This window comes from Mauremys mutica, chromosome 4 (assembly GCF_020497125.1).
Source record: "Mauremys mutica isolate MM-2020 ecotype Southern chromosome 4, ASM2049712v1, whole genome shotgun sequence".
NCBI classification, from domain to species: Eukaryota; Metazoa; Chordata; order Testudines; family Geoemydidae; genus Mauremys; species Mauremys mutica.
In genome coordinates, this window is record NC_059075.1 from 135,182,983 (window position 1) to 135,201,079 (window position 18,097).

Consider the following 18,097-nt stretch of genomic DNA (forward strand, 5'->3'; position numbering starts at 1 on the left):
CTGGGGCGTGAGGGAGGTCACTGAAGGTTTTCCTCACTCAGAAGATGGGGACTCTACATTCGAAAGGAGCCTGCTTCATTTTCACCCAAGCTCCAGAGCAGAAACCAGCAGGGGGAGGTTAGTCACTGAGGATTGCAGCCAGGTGGCAGAGGGTTAGGGAGACTAGCCCTCGTGTGGGGGTGGTGAGGCCAGCCCTTCTTCCATCCTGTACTCTGAACCCCAGCTCTAACCCTCCCATCCCCTACACCAGGGGTTCTCAAACTGGGGGGTGGGACCCCTCAGGGGGTCGCAAGGTTATTACATGGGGGGTTGCAAGCTGTCAGCCTCCACCCCAAACCCCACTTTGCCTCCAGCATTTATGATGGTGTTAAATATATTTTAAAAGTGTTTTTAATGTATAAGGGGGGGTCGCACTCAGAGGCTTGCTGTGTGAAAGGGGTCACCAGTACAAAAGTTTGAGAGCCACTGCCCTCTTGGAGATGTGATGCAAGAGGAACCCATGGGTCACAACTGAACCACCCTCACGGCACATTTGAAGTTGAGGTGGAGTGGGTGGAGGAGAAGGGGATGGGGTATAGGAAAGACCATCACCTACCGGCACAGTCCAAACCTCCTGTTTGTTCCCAAGGCACCTAGCAAGGAGTGCCTGTCAGCTGGCATTGTCTTCTGAGCATTGAGATGCAAATGAGCATTCAGCAATTTCCTAAGCCCTGTTGATAAGTAAGCTTTGCATTCCCTTAGTTCCACCCCCCACCCCATTGCCACCTCGTTGAGGTGAATGATGGACTGTATTTCACACCTCTATTGTTGGACTTCTGCCTCTGTAAGGCTTGGAAAACTAGGTCATAGGCCTGAACTGCTACACTGTGCGGCGTCTAATTGTGGCAGTGCATCGTTATCCAATCTGTTTAAGGGCACCAACCAAAACTAAAACTTAATTTAACATGGCTAACCAATACCAGACAGAAAGAACCAATATATTATTAATTTAGATACAACTTACACTAGGCCACACTGCCTTCCCAAATGTTTCTCTTGAGCTACTGTACGCCTCAAGAATCAGGGGGTAGCCGTGTTAGTCTGTAGCCACAAAAACAACGAGGAGTCCGGTGGCACCTTAAAGATGCCTCGGTAGCTCCATTGACAACACTGCAATCCCGATTTACAGCCCCTGAGAATCTGGCCCAGAAGTGTATACTAGTGCTGTAGTTCACAGACTTTATTGTTCACATGACACCTTCGTGAAGAACTGATGTTTGAAGTACCACATGCACATTTATCCTTTTTGTGCCCTCTTGGTTTAGGTTTTAATAGGGTTAATTAAGATATTTAGAGACACCTAGTCAAATAAGTTTTGTATGTGGCTGGTGAAGATCTGCCTGGGGGAATTAGAAGAGATGGGAGTTTGGCTAGGGGAGTCCCTTTGGGAGGGTTAGAGGACGTGAGGTTTAGACAGGTTGGGAGTTTTTCACCGAAACATTGTGACATTTTCGTCCAGGATGGAATTTCTGATAAAATTAGGGAGCGGGGGTGGGAGGAGGATGGAGGGGGGGAATCACAAACTTGAACTAGGATTGCCCATGGCTCAGTGAGTGCCCTAACCACTATGCCGTTGGCTGTTTTAGGGCGGGTGAGTCATTTTTATTTATATACTGTATTTATTATTTTGCAAACAAGTTCAGTTTGTCTGGAGGAAAGTTTTGAAATCCTGGAAAGATGGAGAAAACACTTCTTGCCCAGGTCTAATGAGGTTAGGGTCAGGTAGGGTGACCAGATGTCCTGATTTTATAGGGACAGTCCCGATATTTGGGGCTTTTTCTTATATAGGTGCCTTTTACCCCCTACCCTGATTTTTCACACTTTCTATCTGGTCACCCTAGGGTCAGGTGAGAGAAAGAGAGTGTGTAAATAAATGGGCAGGGAAGGCTTAGGCCATGGCTACACTACGAGGCTTTTAGTGACATGGCTGTGCTGCTAAAAGGCACGCAGTGTAGCTGCTCTTTGTCAGCAGGAGAGAGCTAGCTGCTGACAAAACACTTACACACACACCCCCACGAGCGGCAGCGCCTGTGTTGGCAGGAGAGTGCTCCTGCCGACGAACAAGGGCGCTTTTCGTTGGTAAAACTTTTGTCGTTCTGGGGGGGATGTTTTTTTAAACACCCCTGAACGACAAAAGTTTTGCCAACAAAGTGCCAGTGTAGACAAAGCCTCAGAGGGGAGCTAGGGAGCTGGGGGAATCTTGGGAAGACTCCCTGCCCAGGGAGCTTTGCCGGTCCCACTAAACACCCTGGCCTCTTAGAAGAATCTTTCCAACAGGCCTTCTGCTGTGGACTCACAACTCTTTCCTCTTGGTTAAGGAATTCCACAACCTGCCTCCTTGGGGTGGGCTGTGGCTCAGGCAGGCTTCCCCAGCCCACTAGTCTCTGTTCTGTTCTATTTCCCGTCCCAGGGAGCCTCTCTCCTGACCTGATGCTCCCCTGTAATTCTCCTCTTCAGGCCAACTGCCTCTCTCCTCCTGGGGGGTCACCTAACACCTGGGTTTTATCATGTTAAGGAGATGGACACCTGATCAACACCTCCCCCTCCCCTTCCTCAATTAGTCTGCCACTCCCCAGAATATCTTGCCTAAAAGGGGCCATGTCATGGAACAGGCCTCTGGCTCTGTCCCAGTACCGCTTCCAGGGACTGACAACCCTGATACAATGTACCACTTCCAACAAGCTCACATGCCCCCAGTGGTATATGGACCACAGTTTGGGAACCCCTGCACTGAGCAGGCGACTAGGAACTAGCTGTGTTTTCTTCCCAGCCCAGAAATCGACTCATCATGCAAGTTCAGGCAAGCGCTCCCCGTGACTCAGTTTCTCCCACTGCAAAAGCTGAGTGAATACCCCCCTGGCAGGCAGGTTCATGAAGTATTGATAAAGAGCTGTATACATGCTAAGCATTGTGGTTAGAGATTTGCACTAGCTGTAAAATTTGGGCCTGGGTTCAGGATGACTGGGCGTTCAGGGATTTGGGTTCTAATGAATTTTTAATCATAGTTATTTTTTAAGGGGATCTGTGAGATGACGAACAGGAGGAAATAGTAGCTCTGGAATAAAGAGAAATGGGGAACTAATAAGACCCAGGATAGGCATACTGTTTGGGTGCACTTGAGAGACGAAAACAGTTCAAAACCTCTCCTGGGGATACAATGGCCATCTCTACACTACACCAGTTCAGTGCATCCAAGCTGGTTGTGTGGAACCATTTTAAGAGCTTGCTCTGCATCTGCGCTTGCACTGCTCTAAATCGTCACAGTTGCAGTGCCTTCTGGGAAACTGTCTCCCAGTTTCTGTGGCACAGCTCCCCAAAAGCAATGCATTGCAGCAGATTTTGAAAGGTCACCAGTGCGCTAGAAGTAGGACTGTTGGAACCAGTTGTGGTATGACACCATTGACCTTCACCCCCACTGGGACTAAATAGTACAGACTGGAATGGTAACTAGCCTCGCTGAAGGCAAGTTCAATCCAGATGGTATCGGGTGAGCATGCAGCCCGTGGAGGAGCACCTTTGTGTGTGGTCGTGAGGTGCTTCATAAAAGTGCTAGGGAGACCTCATTGTCCTGAGCGTGAGACAAGGCCAGGGAGGGAGAGCTGCCAGACTCCTGGACATGAGAGTGATCCTGTAGATGGAGGAGGAGCCTGAGGATGTGTTTGAGGGAACTAATGCTATCCAGCCAGAGAGATCGAGGAACCTTGGTGTGGGTGGGGATTTGAGAGTGGGATAGGGAGGGGAGGAGCCAGGAGGCTGTCAGATGTGCAGAGATAAAGGAAGGTGGGAGGCAAAGTGCTCGGAGGAGAAACTCTAGGTGAATTATAGAAGAATTATTGTGGGGCCTAAGACTGTCTCTGGAGGTGTGTAAGGATCCAAGGCCAAAGAACAGACCTTGAGTCTCCAGTTGTCTCCTCTGGGATCACCAGACTGGTCACAGCTTGCAGCTCCCCAGAGCCCTTCACTGAGCAATCTGGTTCAGTGTCCCGCCCAGTTCACCCTGCCTACCCTTGTTTCTCCTTCTGCAGGGTAAAGCTGATCCCCTCTCCTCAAGCTCCCCTCCGCCATGGCCTCTGGGAACAGCAGCGACCCACCGGACCGTCATCGGCGCAGAGCCAGCGAGGGGCGTAGACCATCGCTAAGGCTCAATTCAGGTAACAAGGTCTCTTATTACGAACTGGGGTTTAACGTGTCTCTTTTAAATTCCTTTCTGTTTTGATTATAATTCTTGTATCCTGTCAGGTTCCTTTAAAAAGGGGAAGGGGAGAGGTACATGAGCCGGTCAAGGTTTAATTTCTGGGGACTTGGTTTCATGTCTGTGGCAACACTGGTCAAGTCTTTGCTCAGGAGATGCTCAGCACTGAGTTAGTATCTAGTGCTGCAGATCAGGACTGAGGTGCACTGGTGGAGCGCGCACGCGCGTGGGTGTGTGTGTGTCTCTGCCTGCCTGTCGCCCGCCCAGGTCTGGAATACCAGAGGGCTGCAGGGCAGAAGTGAGATGCACCGGCAGAGCAGTGTATGTGTGTATGGGGGAGTCCAGGTCTGGAATACCAGAGGGCTGCAGGGCAGAAGTGAGATGCACCGGCAGAGCAGTGTATGTGTGTATGGGGGAGAGAGTCCAGGTCTGGAATAGCAAAGGAAGCTGCAGCAGGTCAGGATTGAAGTGCGTTGGTGGAGTTCGGGGGGAGGGGGGAGAGGGGGAAGACTGCAACAGCAGTGGGACGCAGAGGATTGAGGTGCAATGGCAGAGTGATGGGTGGGAAGCTTGCACAGCACTTGCCTAGCTTCTTTGCCATTATCTCCTCCCATCCACGTAGGCAAATGTACTCCATGTTAAAGAGACCCAAGCCAGGCCAGGCAATGCTTAATGGCAGCGCAGTTGAGTTGAATCTGACAATGTCACTGTTGGGTAAAATTGAACCCTGATGGCTTTCCAAAATGTGGCTTGTCACATCCGCAGTAGCAGATTTATGGGGCAAAACATTGAAAATGTTCTGAGAACAGACCAAAACAAATTGAAAGGATCTGCTCCTCATTTCTGTCCCAAATGGACAGAATTCCTCTGCGCTGCAGCCTTTTAAGCATGGGTGACTCTTTAACCTGTTTTACAGGTAGACTTGTACATGAGCATGAGTCACTGCAGCTCTGTCAATAACACCACTGCAGTAACTACACCTAACTGTTTATGCAGTTCACATCCAGCTCAGAGCTGTTTCTGTCACAATTATATTATTATTTGCATTGCGGTAGCATCTGGAGGCCCAGCTAGGTTCAGAACCCCTTTGTTCTGTGTGCTGGACAAATGCTTAATAAGACAGTCCCTGCCTTACCGAAGCTTGTAAGGTATTAAAATGAAATCAAATAAAATCAGGGCAGTCCTTATGCAGAGCACACATTGGAGCCAGTGGGATTTTGCTTGAGGAACAATTGTAGAATCAGGCTTTAAACTATAACCACATGTATTTTACACACACACACACACACACTCTCTCTCTCTCTCTCTCTCTCTCTCTCTCACTCACACTCACACAGTGGGATTCAGTGTTGGCCTCGCTCTGCTCCCAGTGAAGAGGAAGCTCTGTCTCTAGGTACATCCAGATATAACTTAGTGTTTGAAGTTAACCTAAGTCCCCGTCTCAGGCAAAAATTGCATTGACGTCAATGGAAATGGAGCTATGTGTCTCCCTCAGAGACGTGCTGTGGGGTTGCTGGGTGAATGAAACCTTTAGCGACTGGTTTGATTTAATTCTCTGGGTTCTGATTTTCCTCATGGTTCTTTGTCCATTTTTCCTTTGTTGTTGGTAGGGAGCTAAGGGATTTATCTGCTGCTCAGGAAAAAAAATAAGTTCTCCCCCCAGAGGATCATTCTGAATTATTCCTGCACTACCAAATGTCTCTTAGGGCATGAACAGGACTCCACCATCTTTGCCTATCCTGGGTTGCTCCTGGCATGTCCCCTATGTTGTTAAAGCATCACTGGTGGTTAAAAAAGGCAAAATAACTGAATTTGCTGCAGAAGAGAAACAAGCTAGGAGATATAGAAAGGATCCTGTGTAAACGAGAGCAAGATATTGTACCAGGGAAAAGGGATGGTCCAGTGGTTAAGGCATTAACCTAGGAGTCCAGAGACCTAGGTTTCCTTGCCTGCCCTGCCTAGACTTTGGAAAAGTATCTTAGTCCCTCTGTGTCATAATCGGGTAATACCTGACACAGTAGCACTTGCCTACCTCAGAGGGCTGTTGCTAGGATAAATACAGTAAAAACTGTGAGGTGCCCAGATATTATGGTAATAGTGGCTTAGATAGATGAACTAGCACTAGGTTCTTTTGTGGCCTTGGGAGAATGATAATGTGCACTCTTCTTACTCTCATGTCTTTTTTCTGTCCTCTCTTTTCTTTCAATTCCCCTAAGGAAATGATTGAAGAAAACGTTGTTTGTATAGTATTATTTAGCTCCTATCTGGAAAGCTCCTATATGGAGTTCTCAAAGCACTTTACCAAGGAAAGCACTTTACCAAGGAAAGTTCTCAAAGCACTTTGCCAAACTATGCAATTTGCTGGACCCCATCTAGACAAAGTGGGAATTGTTTGATCTCAGACTGTCCAAAGTGCTTAATTTATCTCCTATATGGAGTTCTCAAAGCACTTTACCAAGGAAAGTTCTCAAAGCACTTTACCAAGGAAAGCACTTTACCAAGGAAAGTTCTCAAAGCACTTTGCCAAACTATGCAATTTGCTGGACCCCATCTAGACAAAGTGGGAATTGTTTGATCTCAGACTGTCTGAAGTGCTTAATTTATCTCTGTCTATTTTAATATTAGCTCAGTAATATACATATAATAATGATTGCAGGATCGAGTCCTTCATTTATTTGCTTTTTAAGTCTTGGCAATAGGACCTTGCACTGAGTGTGAAATGATCTGTATAAATAGTTGTTAACGTGGCATTGTTGTCAGACTTGCAATGACTTCCCCATTTACAAGGCCACCTGCAGAAAGAGATGATGACCTGGTGTTCAACTCAGGGTTAATATTCTCCTGAATTCTATAGGCTTGGGACCAAAACCCAAACATGATTTTCTATCTGTTTCTTCCAGTTCTGCACATCAGATTACTGACACACAAAATAGGGATGTTCTGTAGGATTTTCCCACCAAGTTATATTTATACTCCATAGATATAACCTGTGGGAAGTCAAATGAAATAAGGAATATACCCTAAAATGAATCAATTCAGTTGATGCACCATCAGGCAGCAGTGTGGAAGATCAAATCTCTGACCTTGGCTCAAAGGGCTTCTGCAGTCCCATGGCTAAGGTATCACCTTAGATTTTGGGGATGGGAGCACCACAGCAGCCCATAATATGCAAATGGTGCAGCAATCTGTATCAATAGTTAAGCTCTGGGGAGGCACTGGTGTCTAGGGGTTAAACCAGGATGCTACCAAATCCCTGTGGGGCCCTGAGCAAGTTATGGCTCTGTGCAAGGGGTGGCTTTTCCCCTTGACCAGAGGTGTTTGTCAAATCAGCATTTAAATGTACCCAGGGAGCCTTTGACATTAGTGCCTTGTTAGAGCAATTGGGGCTAGAGATGGCTTTTCTGTAGATACAGCTATAACTTAGCTAGCGGGAGGCTGGGTGACTAGGTCAATGAATTACTATTAATCATGTTTATTATGCTAGTGCCTAAGGGCCAGGCAAGAACAGGGGGGTCCCATTGTGCTAGGAGCTCTAGAAACAGAGTAGCAGACGGTCCCTCTTCTGAGCGGTTTACAGTCTAAAAGCAGACACAACAGACTGGTGGGCGAAGGGGCAGAACACACAAGCAGAGAGGACCATGTGATGGCAGCAAATGGCATGTTAATTCCATTGGAGGTGGGGGGGGATACTTAGGAGATCAGCTTAATGGAAAGAAAAGGAAGGGAAAGGGGTAAAGAGGATAGGGCAGGGGAAAGAGGGTAAGAGGGGCAGGTGTGGTGTGAAGCTAAGGGGGAGGGAGGTGGTTGGAGCGAGCAGCACAGGGCAGAGAAAGTCCAGTCTAAACTATAGACTGTTCCCCGATTCAGAGGACTGGCCCCACCATGGAAGGAGGTGGGAATGGGAGCTGGGTACTTTTATAATGAAAGCTGTTGGCTCCTGTGGAAAGCAATGGAAAATGCAGGAAGAGGCCAGGCTGGCTAGGTCTGTTCCTATCTGGTCATTTTTGTGACTGTGAGTCAGGCTGACCCATAACAGCTTGCACTGCTTGTGGCTGCCGGGTGGGACACAGGGTTTGGGAATGAACTAGTCACCTTGCAAAGGCGAAAATGCCAGCCAGCGGTCAGTATAATCTAACCGTTTTTCCTCAGAGGTCGGAATGATTGATCAGAGATCTGATCAGCCATAGATCCACCTGGAAGCACCGTGTTGTGGGTACAGCACAGGGCTGAGAGTTAGGACTTCTGGGTTCTGGCCATGGCTTTGCTACCAAATTGCTATATGGCCTTAGGCAAATCACTTGACCTCTTTGTGCCTCAGTTTTCCCATCTGTAGAATGAAGGTAATATGCAAACCATTGGGAGAGGTGAGGCATAAATCATTAATGTCTGTAACACCTTTTGGGATCCTTGCATGGAAGGGGCTATTCTTATCTAGTCTGGCATCCTACCTCCAGGAATAGCCAAGACCTGATGCTTCAGATGTGGTGGTTGAAGCCTACTCATGTCATACCTGGGTCTAGAAAGACCATGTACAAGTGGTTGGAAAATACCCCAAATACCCATCCTTCACGTGACCATGCTGTGGAAACCAGCTCCAGGGCGATAATCCTGCTTATGCGTACGGCTAAGATTTAGTCATGGTATTTTTAATAAAAGTCATCGACAAGCCATGGGCTATAAACAAAAATTCACGGCCTGTGACCTGTCCATGACTTTTACTATAAATATCCCTGACTAAATCTTAGCTGCTCAGGGAGGTCCCAGGGACCAACAGTTGGTCCCTGCTCTGGCGGTGGGGGCTGATTACCCTTGGCCGCCCGCTGCTCCTAGTCCCTCAGAGACCACTGCTCAGGCAGCCTCCAGGATCACTCCAGCTGCCCCAGCGGCTGGCCCCAGGGTGGCTGGCCCCAGGACGGCCCTGGGGTCAGCCACATTGGTCGCTGCAGCAGTCATGGAGGTCCCGAAAAGTCATGGAATCCGTGACTTCTGTGTCAGACTCGCAGCCTTATTTATGACCCATCTGATGGTCCCTTCTTTCTCTTAGCCTGTGAAGGATAGCAAAATAGGTCGCTGCATGGTGCTCTCTTGCAGCACCTTCTGGAGTGGATGGAGGTCTGTTGCTGGGCAAAGGAGAGAGATCTGGCCAAATTGTCAGCCCTGTGGAGCTAGCTATCCTTCCACCCCACTCCCAGCTCTCTGAGGCACAAGAAAGCAAGTTATTTCTGTCCTGTCAATAGGGGAAGCAGCATGTCCAGGCAAGATTTACGGGGCCCATCTACTACCGTGCTGTAATACAATCAATTTCCCCCCTCCCCCAGGCCGTTCACCCCACTCTACGTCCAAGCGCTCTGCAGCAATATTAATGCATGCTGTTTCCTGCGTCGGTTTGTTCTGCGGTGAACTCACTGGCAGAGGCAAATGAGTAAACACTTAGCACCTACCTCAGCGCAAGGGGAAGTGACCTGCCTGAGTCAGAGGCCGCGTGAGGACTAAAAAATATCCACCCAAAACTGAAATCAAATGTTGAGCAGAGCAAGGTGAGCCTTCGGACTGCAGCCCCAGGGCTTTGCTTACTCCTCGCTGTGCAGTTCTGTGCCAGCCTGACAGCTCTGGAGAAGGATGACCTCCAGTCATCCCTTTTGCAAGATTGTCCCACATTGCCATGCCAGCATGACTCTGGCCTGGAGGAATCTCCTCTAGGGTGAGAAGATGGATCAGTCCCCATGGCTTATTCAATCCTTGGCCTCTGCTGAGATTGCCCCTGATCAGGACTCAACTAGTCCCCCTGGTGGGTGGTGGGTTTTATGATAGGGACGCTTGTCCACTGGGAACTGAACTGAGACCCACCAAATTCATTTCACGTAGACCATCGCACATCTATCAGTTGGCAGCTACTTTAAATTACTGTTGATGTGGGCTAGAGTCATCCTTTCACCTCCACATTACATTTCCAGCCCCCTGAGCTATCTAGTTCCCTTGGTGTTGCGCAGATTTCTAAAAAGCGGAGTTTGAAAATCACAGCGATGGTTTAAAGATATCAAGACGCAGCAAATATTGTCTCAACTTCTGCTGCCCCACCAAGGGAGAGCCAGCATACAGGGGAAACTTCCCCTTGTGGCAAAGACAATTTGGCATTCGCTCACTAACAGAGCTAGGCCAGAAGAGACCATTCCATGCAGTACATTGAAAGGGAAACCCCTTCCACTGTATAGCTGCCAGACTCTTACTCAGTACCCCCCTGAGATGTATTTGACATGATGTCAAATGAAACTGCTGGCCCACTTCTGATTTCGCTTAAACCAGGGTTATTAATAATAATGCATAGCACTTTTCATCAGTAGCTCTCAAAGCACTTTACAAAGGAGGTCAGCATCATTGTCTCCAATTTAACGATGGGGAAACTGAGGCATGGAGCAGTGGGGTGACTTTCCCAGGGCCACCCCGTAGGCTACTGGCAGAGTTGAGAATCAGACCAAGCACTCCTGAGTCCTAGTCCTGATTGTGTTGCATCCATGCATCCATTGTTGGGGGGTGGGGGAGTGGGAAGCTGCAGCAGGTACAATTTGGTTTGTAGCTGCCCTCTGATAACAGCCTTTGTATAAACACATGCACCTTTTAGTGCATTAGGGCTGTTCTTGACTGATGTCTCCCAAGATTTGAAAAGACACCCTCGGGGTAGGTCATTCATTATCACTGTTTAAATGCTGATGGCGTTCTTGGGGCCATACCAGATGAGGTCATTGCCCTGAGGAGTTGACAATCTGAGGCTTTGTCTACACTAGCACTTTTGTCGGTCAGGGGTGTGAAAAAACCACACACCCCCCCCAGCCGCCATAAGTTTCACCGACAAAAGTACCGGTGTGGACAGCGTCATGTGGGCAGGAGACGCTCACCCGCCGACATCGCTACCACTGCTCGTTGGGGGTGGTTTAATTATGCCATCGGGAGAGCCCTCTCCTGCCGGCGTAGAGCAGCTACATGGGGGACCTTACAGTGGCTCAGCTGCAGCGGTACAGTTGTGCTGCTGTCCGGTCTGTCGTGTAGACATAGCCTAAAAGACAATGGGGTCGATTCTTCCTCGCAGAGCATCTGTTTTGCACCACTCTGCAGGGAGACTGTAGCCTCGAAGCTGCCCCAGAGGATCGCCCCGGTGCAAGGTGGGGGGTGTAGAGCCAGGGTAGGGGCTTTTATGATGCTTCCTCTCCCCACTGCTGGCATAGCAGGGAAAAGGGGGCTTGCCTACCGGGAAAGGGATGTGGCCAAGATGCCCCTATGCCACATTGATCCCTGGCTGCAGTTTGATCCACAGGTAGCCAGCTGAAGTAAAGCACATTGCACTATCCCCCTTCTAGTGCAGAGCCAAAGGGGAGCTGAGTTCTAAGCCACCTTTGCACAATCCCCCTCTAAGCAGCACGCTATGCAGAGCAACTGCATGCCAAGACTCTGACTCAGAATGTACTGGGAGCTGGTCATGACGCGGCATATCTTTTTTTTTTTTAAAGTGTTGAGGAGATTTCTCAATTATAGACCTGCTGGTGTTACACTGATGTCGGGTAGCATTTGAAAAATATATATTTCAGAAAGATTATTATTTATATTGTTGGATCACCTAGGACCCCAGTCCTGGGCCAGGACCCCCTTGTGCTAGGGGCTGTACAAACACAGAACAAAAAGACGGGCCCTGTCCCAGAATACTTCTGTCCCTGTGTTACTAGTAATAACATCTGGGGTTATTAAAACAGAAAGTGGTTTTTTGTTTGGTTTTTTTTTTGCAGCCTATCTCCTCTTTGTTTTTCATGCTGTTTATTTACTCTTCTGTGTTTCATTGAAACTGTGAGTCAGTCAGTTTCGTTTTCTGGTTCCCCTTTGGCCAGCAGTACACCCTTGCCTTCCGCGTTGTCACAGTCCGGGAATTGTTTACATCCAAATAAATCTGTTCTCGCTGAATCAAAAACAACCTCAGAAAGTATCGGCGGGGAAGGGTGGGGGTGGGGTGTTTGTCATTCCCCCCCCCAATCCCTTTATTTACACAACCTAAATTTTGTGTAACCTCACAGTGTCTCTGACTCACTGTCTGCATCCATCTATCCGTTTGTCAATTACTCAGTTATCTATTTCCTAGCCATAATTGTGTTATTGGAGTGATCTTGGCTTGATTTCTCAGACTTGCTAAGGACCCACAAATCCGCCTGAAGTCAATGGGAACTGCAAGTACTTGGCACCTCTGAAACGCATATGAATGGCCCATGCCCAGACCTGAGTTTAAATGTATATGGGCCCCGTACTCCACTGCTTTGCACCTTGTGTCGGCATTTAGACTCTGATCCTACAAATGCTTATGCACGTACTTTATATTTAAGCAGGTGAATAGTCTTAATTAAGCCAATACCTTTGTCTGCACTAGGCAAGGTGTGCTGTTTAACATGTTTAACCATAGTGTAGACAAGGCAATTTGTAACTTAACACAAATTAGCTGGTTGGGGTCAACCATAGGGACCCTGATCTATGTAATACTGGGCATTATAAGGTGTCTATTACCATTGGTTCTTAAGAGCTGCCGTGCTTAGCTGGGGACTCCCTACATGTGGACATTCTGATTCTGGAATAGCTGTTATGGTAAATTTCCAAACGGAGACAAACCCTAACACAGGCCTCGTGTCCACTAGATTTTTCCTTCCAGCGTGGGAGCCAACAATGTCGAGAGTGCCTGTCTGCACCACCATAGTAACAGCAGGGAAACTCTACCCCAGCCTTTGTTCCGTGGATCCAGCCACCTTTACCCTGCTAGCTCACTTCCTGAGCGCGTGTGGGAGCCTGCTTTGTTTTTTCCTTGCACAGTCAACCAGGTGACTGCTCTGCATGTTATGCGTTGAGCCCAGAATACCTGGCGTTCCAAGCCCAGAGCTGTTTACAATCGTGACTCTGGAGAAGAAGCGGCTGTGTCCAGAAACAATCACAGGCTTATCCAAAACACCCCCTGCCCCCTACCTCTGGCTGAGCCTCAGACCCATCCCGCCGTGCTAGTGACTTATCTCTCCTCTGTCTTTGTTATAAAGCAGAGGGTTTGGATGCCCGCTGGTGCAGAGCAGGGGTAGAGATGTCTGGATGGGCGAGCAGCAGCCTTTCTGCAGGGCAGCTCGGCTTCAGATGCATCACCTGGGTTTAAGCGAGGTTCCTGTTTTGCAGCAGCACAGTTCTCTGGGGCTCTGGGAGTCAAGCGACTGGCCTGAAGTCATGCGAAAATTCACCTCTGTGCAGAGGGATCAGAACAAGGCTCAAGTGCTCCAGAGAGACATTTCAGCCATAGAAAGGAAACATTCTTTGCCCCTGGTTTGATGCTAGGAATGCTGCTGAAGCCACATGGTGTGAGTATGTGTGTAGAATTTAGTGGTTAAAGCATCTGAAGCAATGCTGTGTGAGAGCACGGCTTTCTTCCGGTTGTCGTCACCAGGTCACGCAAAGGACACACAAACCCAGATGACATTTGTAGCTGCCAGACAAACTGGTGTAAGTGAGCTCAGATAGCAAGCGATCAAATAAGAAGGGACGGCACAAAAATGGCTTAGGCAAGCCTTCGTGTCCACACTCACCCGGCGAATCTATACAGCTGTACAAGAATCCTTGCAGGGAAAGCAGTGGCAGCCCCATCGCTTGGGCTATTTATAACTAGACCAGACGTATTGTTAGGAAATACCTTGTAGGGAACAATCCTGCAGTGGCTGCAGAGAGATGCCGGGCTGGGTTGATGGGTTGGCTCCCACTTGCCAGATATTTATAGCGGTCTATGATTCCAGTAACAATTCACATTGAGACATTCGCACTTACAAACAACAAGGCATATACATGGGCAGTAGGGCCAACCTCGAGTGTTCAAAAATTATTATTGGCATTGGAGTCTCAGTCTTGGACCCAGACCCAATTGTGCTAGGCCCCTGCCCTCCAAAAAAAAATCACAGAATGAGATTTTTAAAACTAATCAATATTGAATTCTTTTCATTTGCCTCCCGGTGTCTGAACTCGACACATCTCACCTAATCTATTCCCTGCCATTACAATGGGCTGCTATATCGATGCACCTTAGTCTTAGTCTTTCCTGTTCTCTGCTGGTGACACACAATGGTTTAGACTTCAGAGGACTGAAATGTTTTAATTTAACTCGTTATTGGGCTCTTTACAGCAGTACCTGGGTGAAATGCAATGGCCTGTGACATGCAGGTCAGGCTAGGTGATCTAATGGTCCTTTCGGACCATAAGCTATATGAAGAGAAGGATTCATGCCCTTGTAGGAGGCACTGGTAAGACTTCATCTGGAATCCTGCATACAGTTCGGGTGCAAGAAAGATGAATTCAAACCGGAACAGGTGCAAAGAAGTGCTACTAGGATGATCAGGGGAATGGAGGGGCTAGCTTATGAGAGGAGACTGGAAGAGCTTGGCTTGTTTAATGTAACAATAAGGCCGATGGTGCTAGGATTACTCTCTATAAATACCAGGAGGGTGCAGTTATTTAAGGGGAAAGACATTTTTGGGACAAGAACAAGTGGATATAAACAGGCCATGAGCAAACTGAGGCTGGGAATTAGAAGGTTTCTAACCATCAGAGGGGTGAGGTTCTGGGACAGGCTTCCACTAGGAGTTAGTGGGGAGGGGGAAGGAGGAAGGGCCAAACAATTTAATTTGTTTTAAGAGAGAGATGGACAAATTTGAGCACGATTTTATGGTGGGGTTGTTTGTGATGGTGGGGGGAGCACTCAGCAGCCCTCGGGCTCACTTCTAGTTTATGTCTTATGTTCCTAAAAGCTCATGCTTCAGGTTTTCAGGCAGACACCAGCAGGGGTCGGGAAGGGATTTTGCTCCCCACACTCGTGTATTCTGGGAGAGTTTCCCCCCCCCCCCTCCTTTGAGGCACAGCTGGAGATGGGACATTGCACTGGAAGAGCCACAGTTCTGAGGTGGCACTGAGCATCCTCTGTCTTGGGTGCTTGGCTGGCTGGTTCTTGCTCATGTGCTCAGGGTCTAACTGATTGCCATATGTGGGGTCAGGAAGGAATTTCTCCCCAGGTCAGCTTGGCAGTGAACTTGGGTTGGTTTTTTTTTTCACCTGGGGCACAGGTCACATGCCAGGATTATCTGGGCATCTCTCAATCTTTCCTTGCCTTTGTCAAGGCCTTAGGCGTTGATATACCTCTGTCCCTCCTGTTCTCTGTCTGTGGCTCATAATAGTCTGGTCTCCTGGGAGCTGTAATATTTTGGTCTCATTTCAGTTGTTTGGTCAGTGTGTGGGTGCAGGGTGTGTTGGTGGCCTGTGCTACAAAGGAGATCAGACTGCATGATCTAGCGTTCCCATTTGGCCATAAACTCTCTGACTAACTCTCTGAAACGGTTAGGAATCTGCATTTTCAAGCTTTTCTCCACAAACACAAAGGCCAGAAACTATTTTTTTTTACCTAATCACCTGACTCCAGCAGCTGGGTCTTTAAGAATGACATCAACTATTGTGAAACCTGTGATAAAATCATGAGAATTGGCATTGCTTCTTGGGGATAAAAATTCTCCTGTACACCTCATTTTTAGAAAGCCACTCATGAGAAAGTTTGCTTTGGTTTGTTTATGTGGGTGCATGTTTGTTTAAAAGCAATAAAACATGAAGCTAACACCTTTGAAGTTGACCACTGATTTTTTTGGCAGCCTCTAGGGCTTTTTTCAGTGCCTGATTTTAGATACCTTGGGGCTTGGATTTTCAGAGGTGCTGAGCGCCTGCAGCTGAAGTTGAAATCAGTGCGAGCGAGCTGTGGGTTCTCAGCACTTCTGAAAAATCCAAGTCTCAAGTCGAGCTTCCAAAAAACAGAGGCTGTCCGAGATGTGACTGAATCACATCTGTTTGAATTCCTCTCCTTCTGGAGCATGCTCTCTGCATGTAACTTGGGGTGGGAGCCCCATGGTCTGTGGCTGTATCTTTGATATGGGAATCCTCGTGTTTTTAAAGGGTCTCCCTCTTGTTTTGTCTTGAACGTATCTAATTTTCTTACCCTATTTGCCACTAATATGCTCCCTCCAAGGTCCAAGTTCAGCCCTCATTTGATCCTGTAGTGAGGCTTGTTCCTGCGGCCGTGTCTAACTAAAAAATTGCACTGGTTTAGTTAAACTGATTTAGTTATATCGGTACAAAGTCGTGTGGAAATGCTTATTTCAGTTTGAGTGGCTTTATTATGTGGGGCAGTGGAGAGAGCACTGGACAGGGACTCAGGAGACTTGGGTTCTGTTCCCAGATGTATCAGTGGCCTGCTGGATGAACCTGAGCAAGTGACATCCCTACTCTGTGCCTCAGTTTTCCCATCTGTAAAACGGAGATGATGATACTGACCTCTGTATGAGAGAGAGAGATGAAAAGCATATCTGAGTATTATCGTTTCAGTTCACTTTAAACCCCTTTCTAATTGACTTCAGCTAAGCTGAAATAACACTAGGTCAGGCCAGAATAAGGTCTCCCAGACCGCCTTTGGCACTGGTTTAATTTAATCACACTGGTGCAGCTCTGCATAGAGGGCAAGCCCAGGTGTTTCACATGGCATCTGACAGTGCTTCAAGCCTCAGAGGGCTCTTCTGCTGGTTTCTAGAGCCCCCAAAGCACAGCAGACCCCTGCAGACCGATCTGCAGAGCCAGTCCCTGGTGCGAAGGGCTTGCTATCTAAGGAGCACAGTGGTCATTTGGTCCATCAGAACGACAGAGAATGCAGCAGCGCAGGGGTTAGTGCCATGGGGACACACTGTCTCAAAGGATATGGGAGAGGCCGCAGTTTCCCCAGTGTTATAAGAGCATGAGGATAAGGAGGAGTTTCCTCACTCCTGCGCACCCCAGAGGTGCTGCCTGCCTGACCCTGCCAATCATTGTCTCCCCCTCAGAAGATCAGGTGGCCCAGGAGACCGAGGAGGTGTTCCGGAGCTATGCCTTCTACCGCTACCAGCAGGAGAGGGAAGAGGGCGGAGGGGAGGTGCCGATGGACCCCGAGATTGCCGAGATCCAGCAGGAGCCGGGCAGGTAAAGCTCTTCTCATTACAGACTGAATCGTACATCACCCAACACAATCCATGTTCAGGGTGGGATTCACACCCTATTTGTGGCCTGACCCTGCATCCTCCTGGCCCTGCGTGGAAGTTGGGCCCATCTCTAATGCTTTCCATCCTCTTGGCAGCACCAGTAACCAGGTGGGCAGGCGCCTGGCCATCATCGGAGATGACATCAACCTGCGGTATGACGCAGAGTTCCGGAACATGCTGAAGACCCTGCAGCCCACGAAGGACAATGCCTACGAGTACTTCACCAAGATAGCCTCCAGGTAAGGCAGCCAGCTCCCAGCACTCCCAAGGAACGCCGGTGATGTCGCAGAGAGGGTCCGACTGGCACGCAGGGTGAAAATCAGAGGAGCGAAAATTGGCATTGTTTTACCCAAGCTCTGCCCCCAATACCAGGATAGCTGGCACCCAAATTCCCCCCCAACCCCAGCCCACAATCCCAGAGAAGCTGGTATCAGCCGTGAACTACTTCACAATGGAAGGCTGGCGTTTCATGAAGCAGTGTCTGAAATGTGCCCGCATTTTCCGCCTGTCTGCTTTTGCGCCTGTCATCATACATCCATGTCAGATGTTGGCAATGTGTAAATGGGTCTTCGGTCCCGTTTGCAAATGCACTGGCAGTCCTTGCATGTGCTAGTGAGCATGCAGAAGGATGGATGGCCTGCTGGCCTCCCGTGGTGAAAATCTGCCCTATCACTCTCAAACCTAATCATGACAACTAAACACTAGTTGAGCTGGCAGAGCTGTGGGGCTTGGCTCTCCTCTCTGTGACATCAGGAGGGATTTTACCGAT

General features: G+C 48.5%; 1 protein-coding gene across 1 annotated transcript in view; it reads left to right on the forward strand.

The window, feature by feature from the left end:
* The window catches only part of BAK1 (BCL2 antagonist/killer 1), a 33,664-nt gene that overhangs the window by 7,400 nt on the left and 8,167 nt on the right, over positions 1 to 18,097 (forward strand). The window contains exons 2-4 of the mRNA XM_045014697.1: positions 4,065 to 4,190; positions 17,134 to 17,269; positions 17,424 to 17,567. Of these exons, the coding sequence (XP_044870632.1) occupies positions 4,103 to 4,190; positions 17,134 to 17,269; positions 17,424 to 17,567 (368 nt within the window). The 5' untranslated portion in view covers positions 4,065 to 4,102. The remainder of the gene's footprint in view (positions 1 to 4,064; positions 4,191 to 17,133; positions 17,270 to 17,423; positions 17,568 to 18,097) is intronic.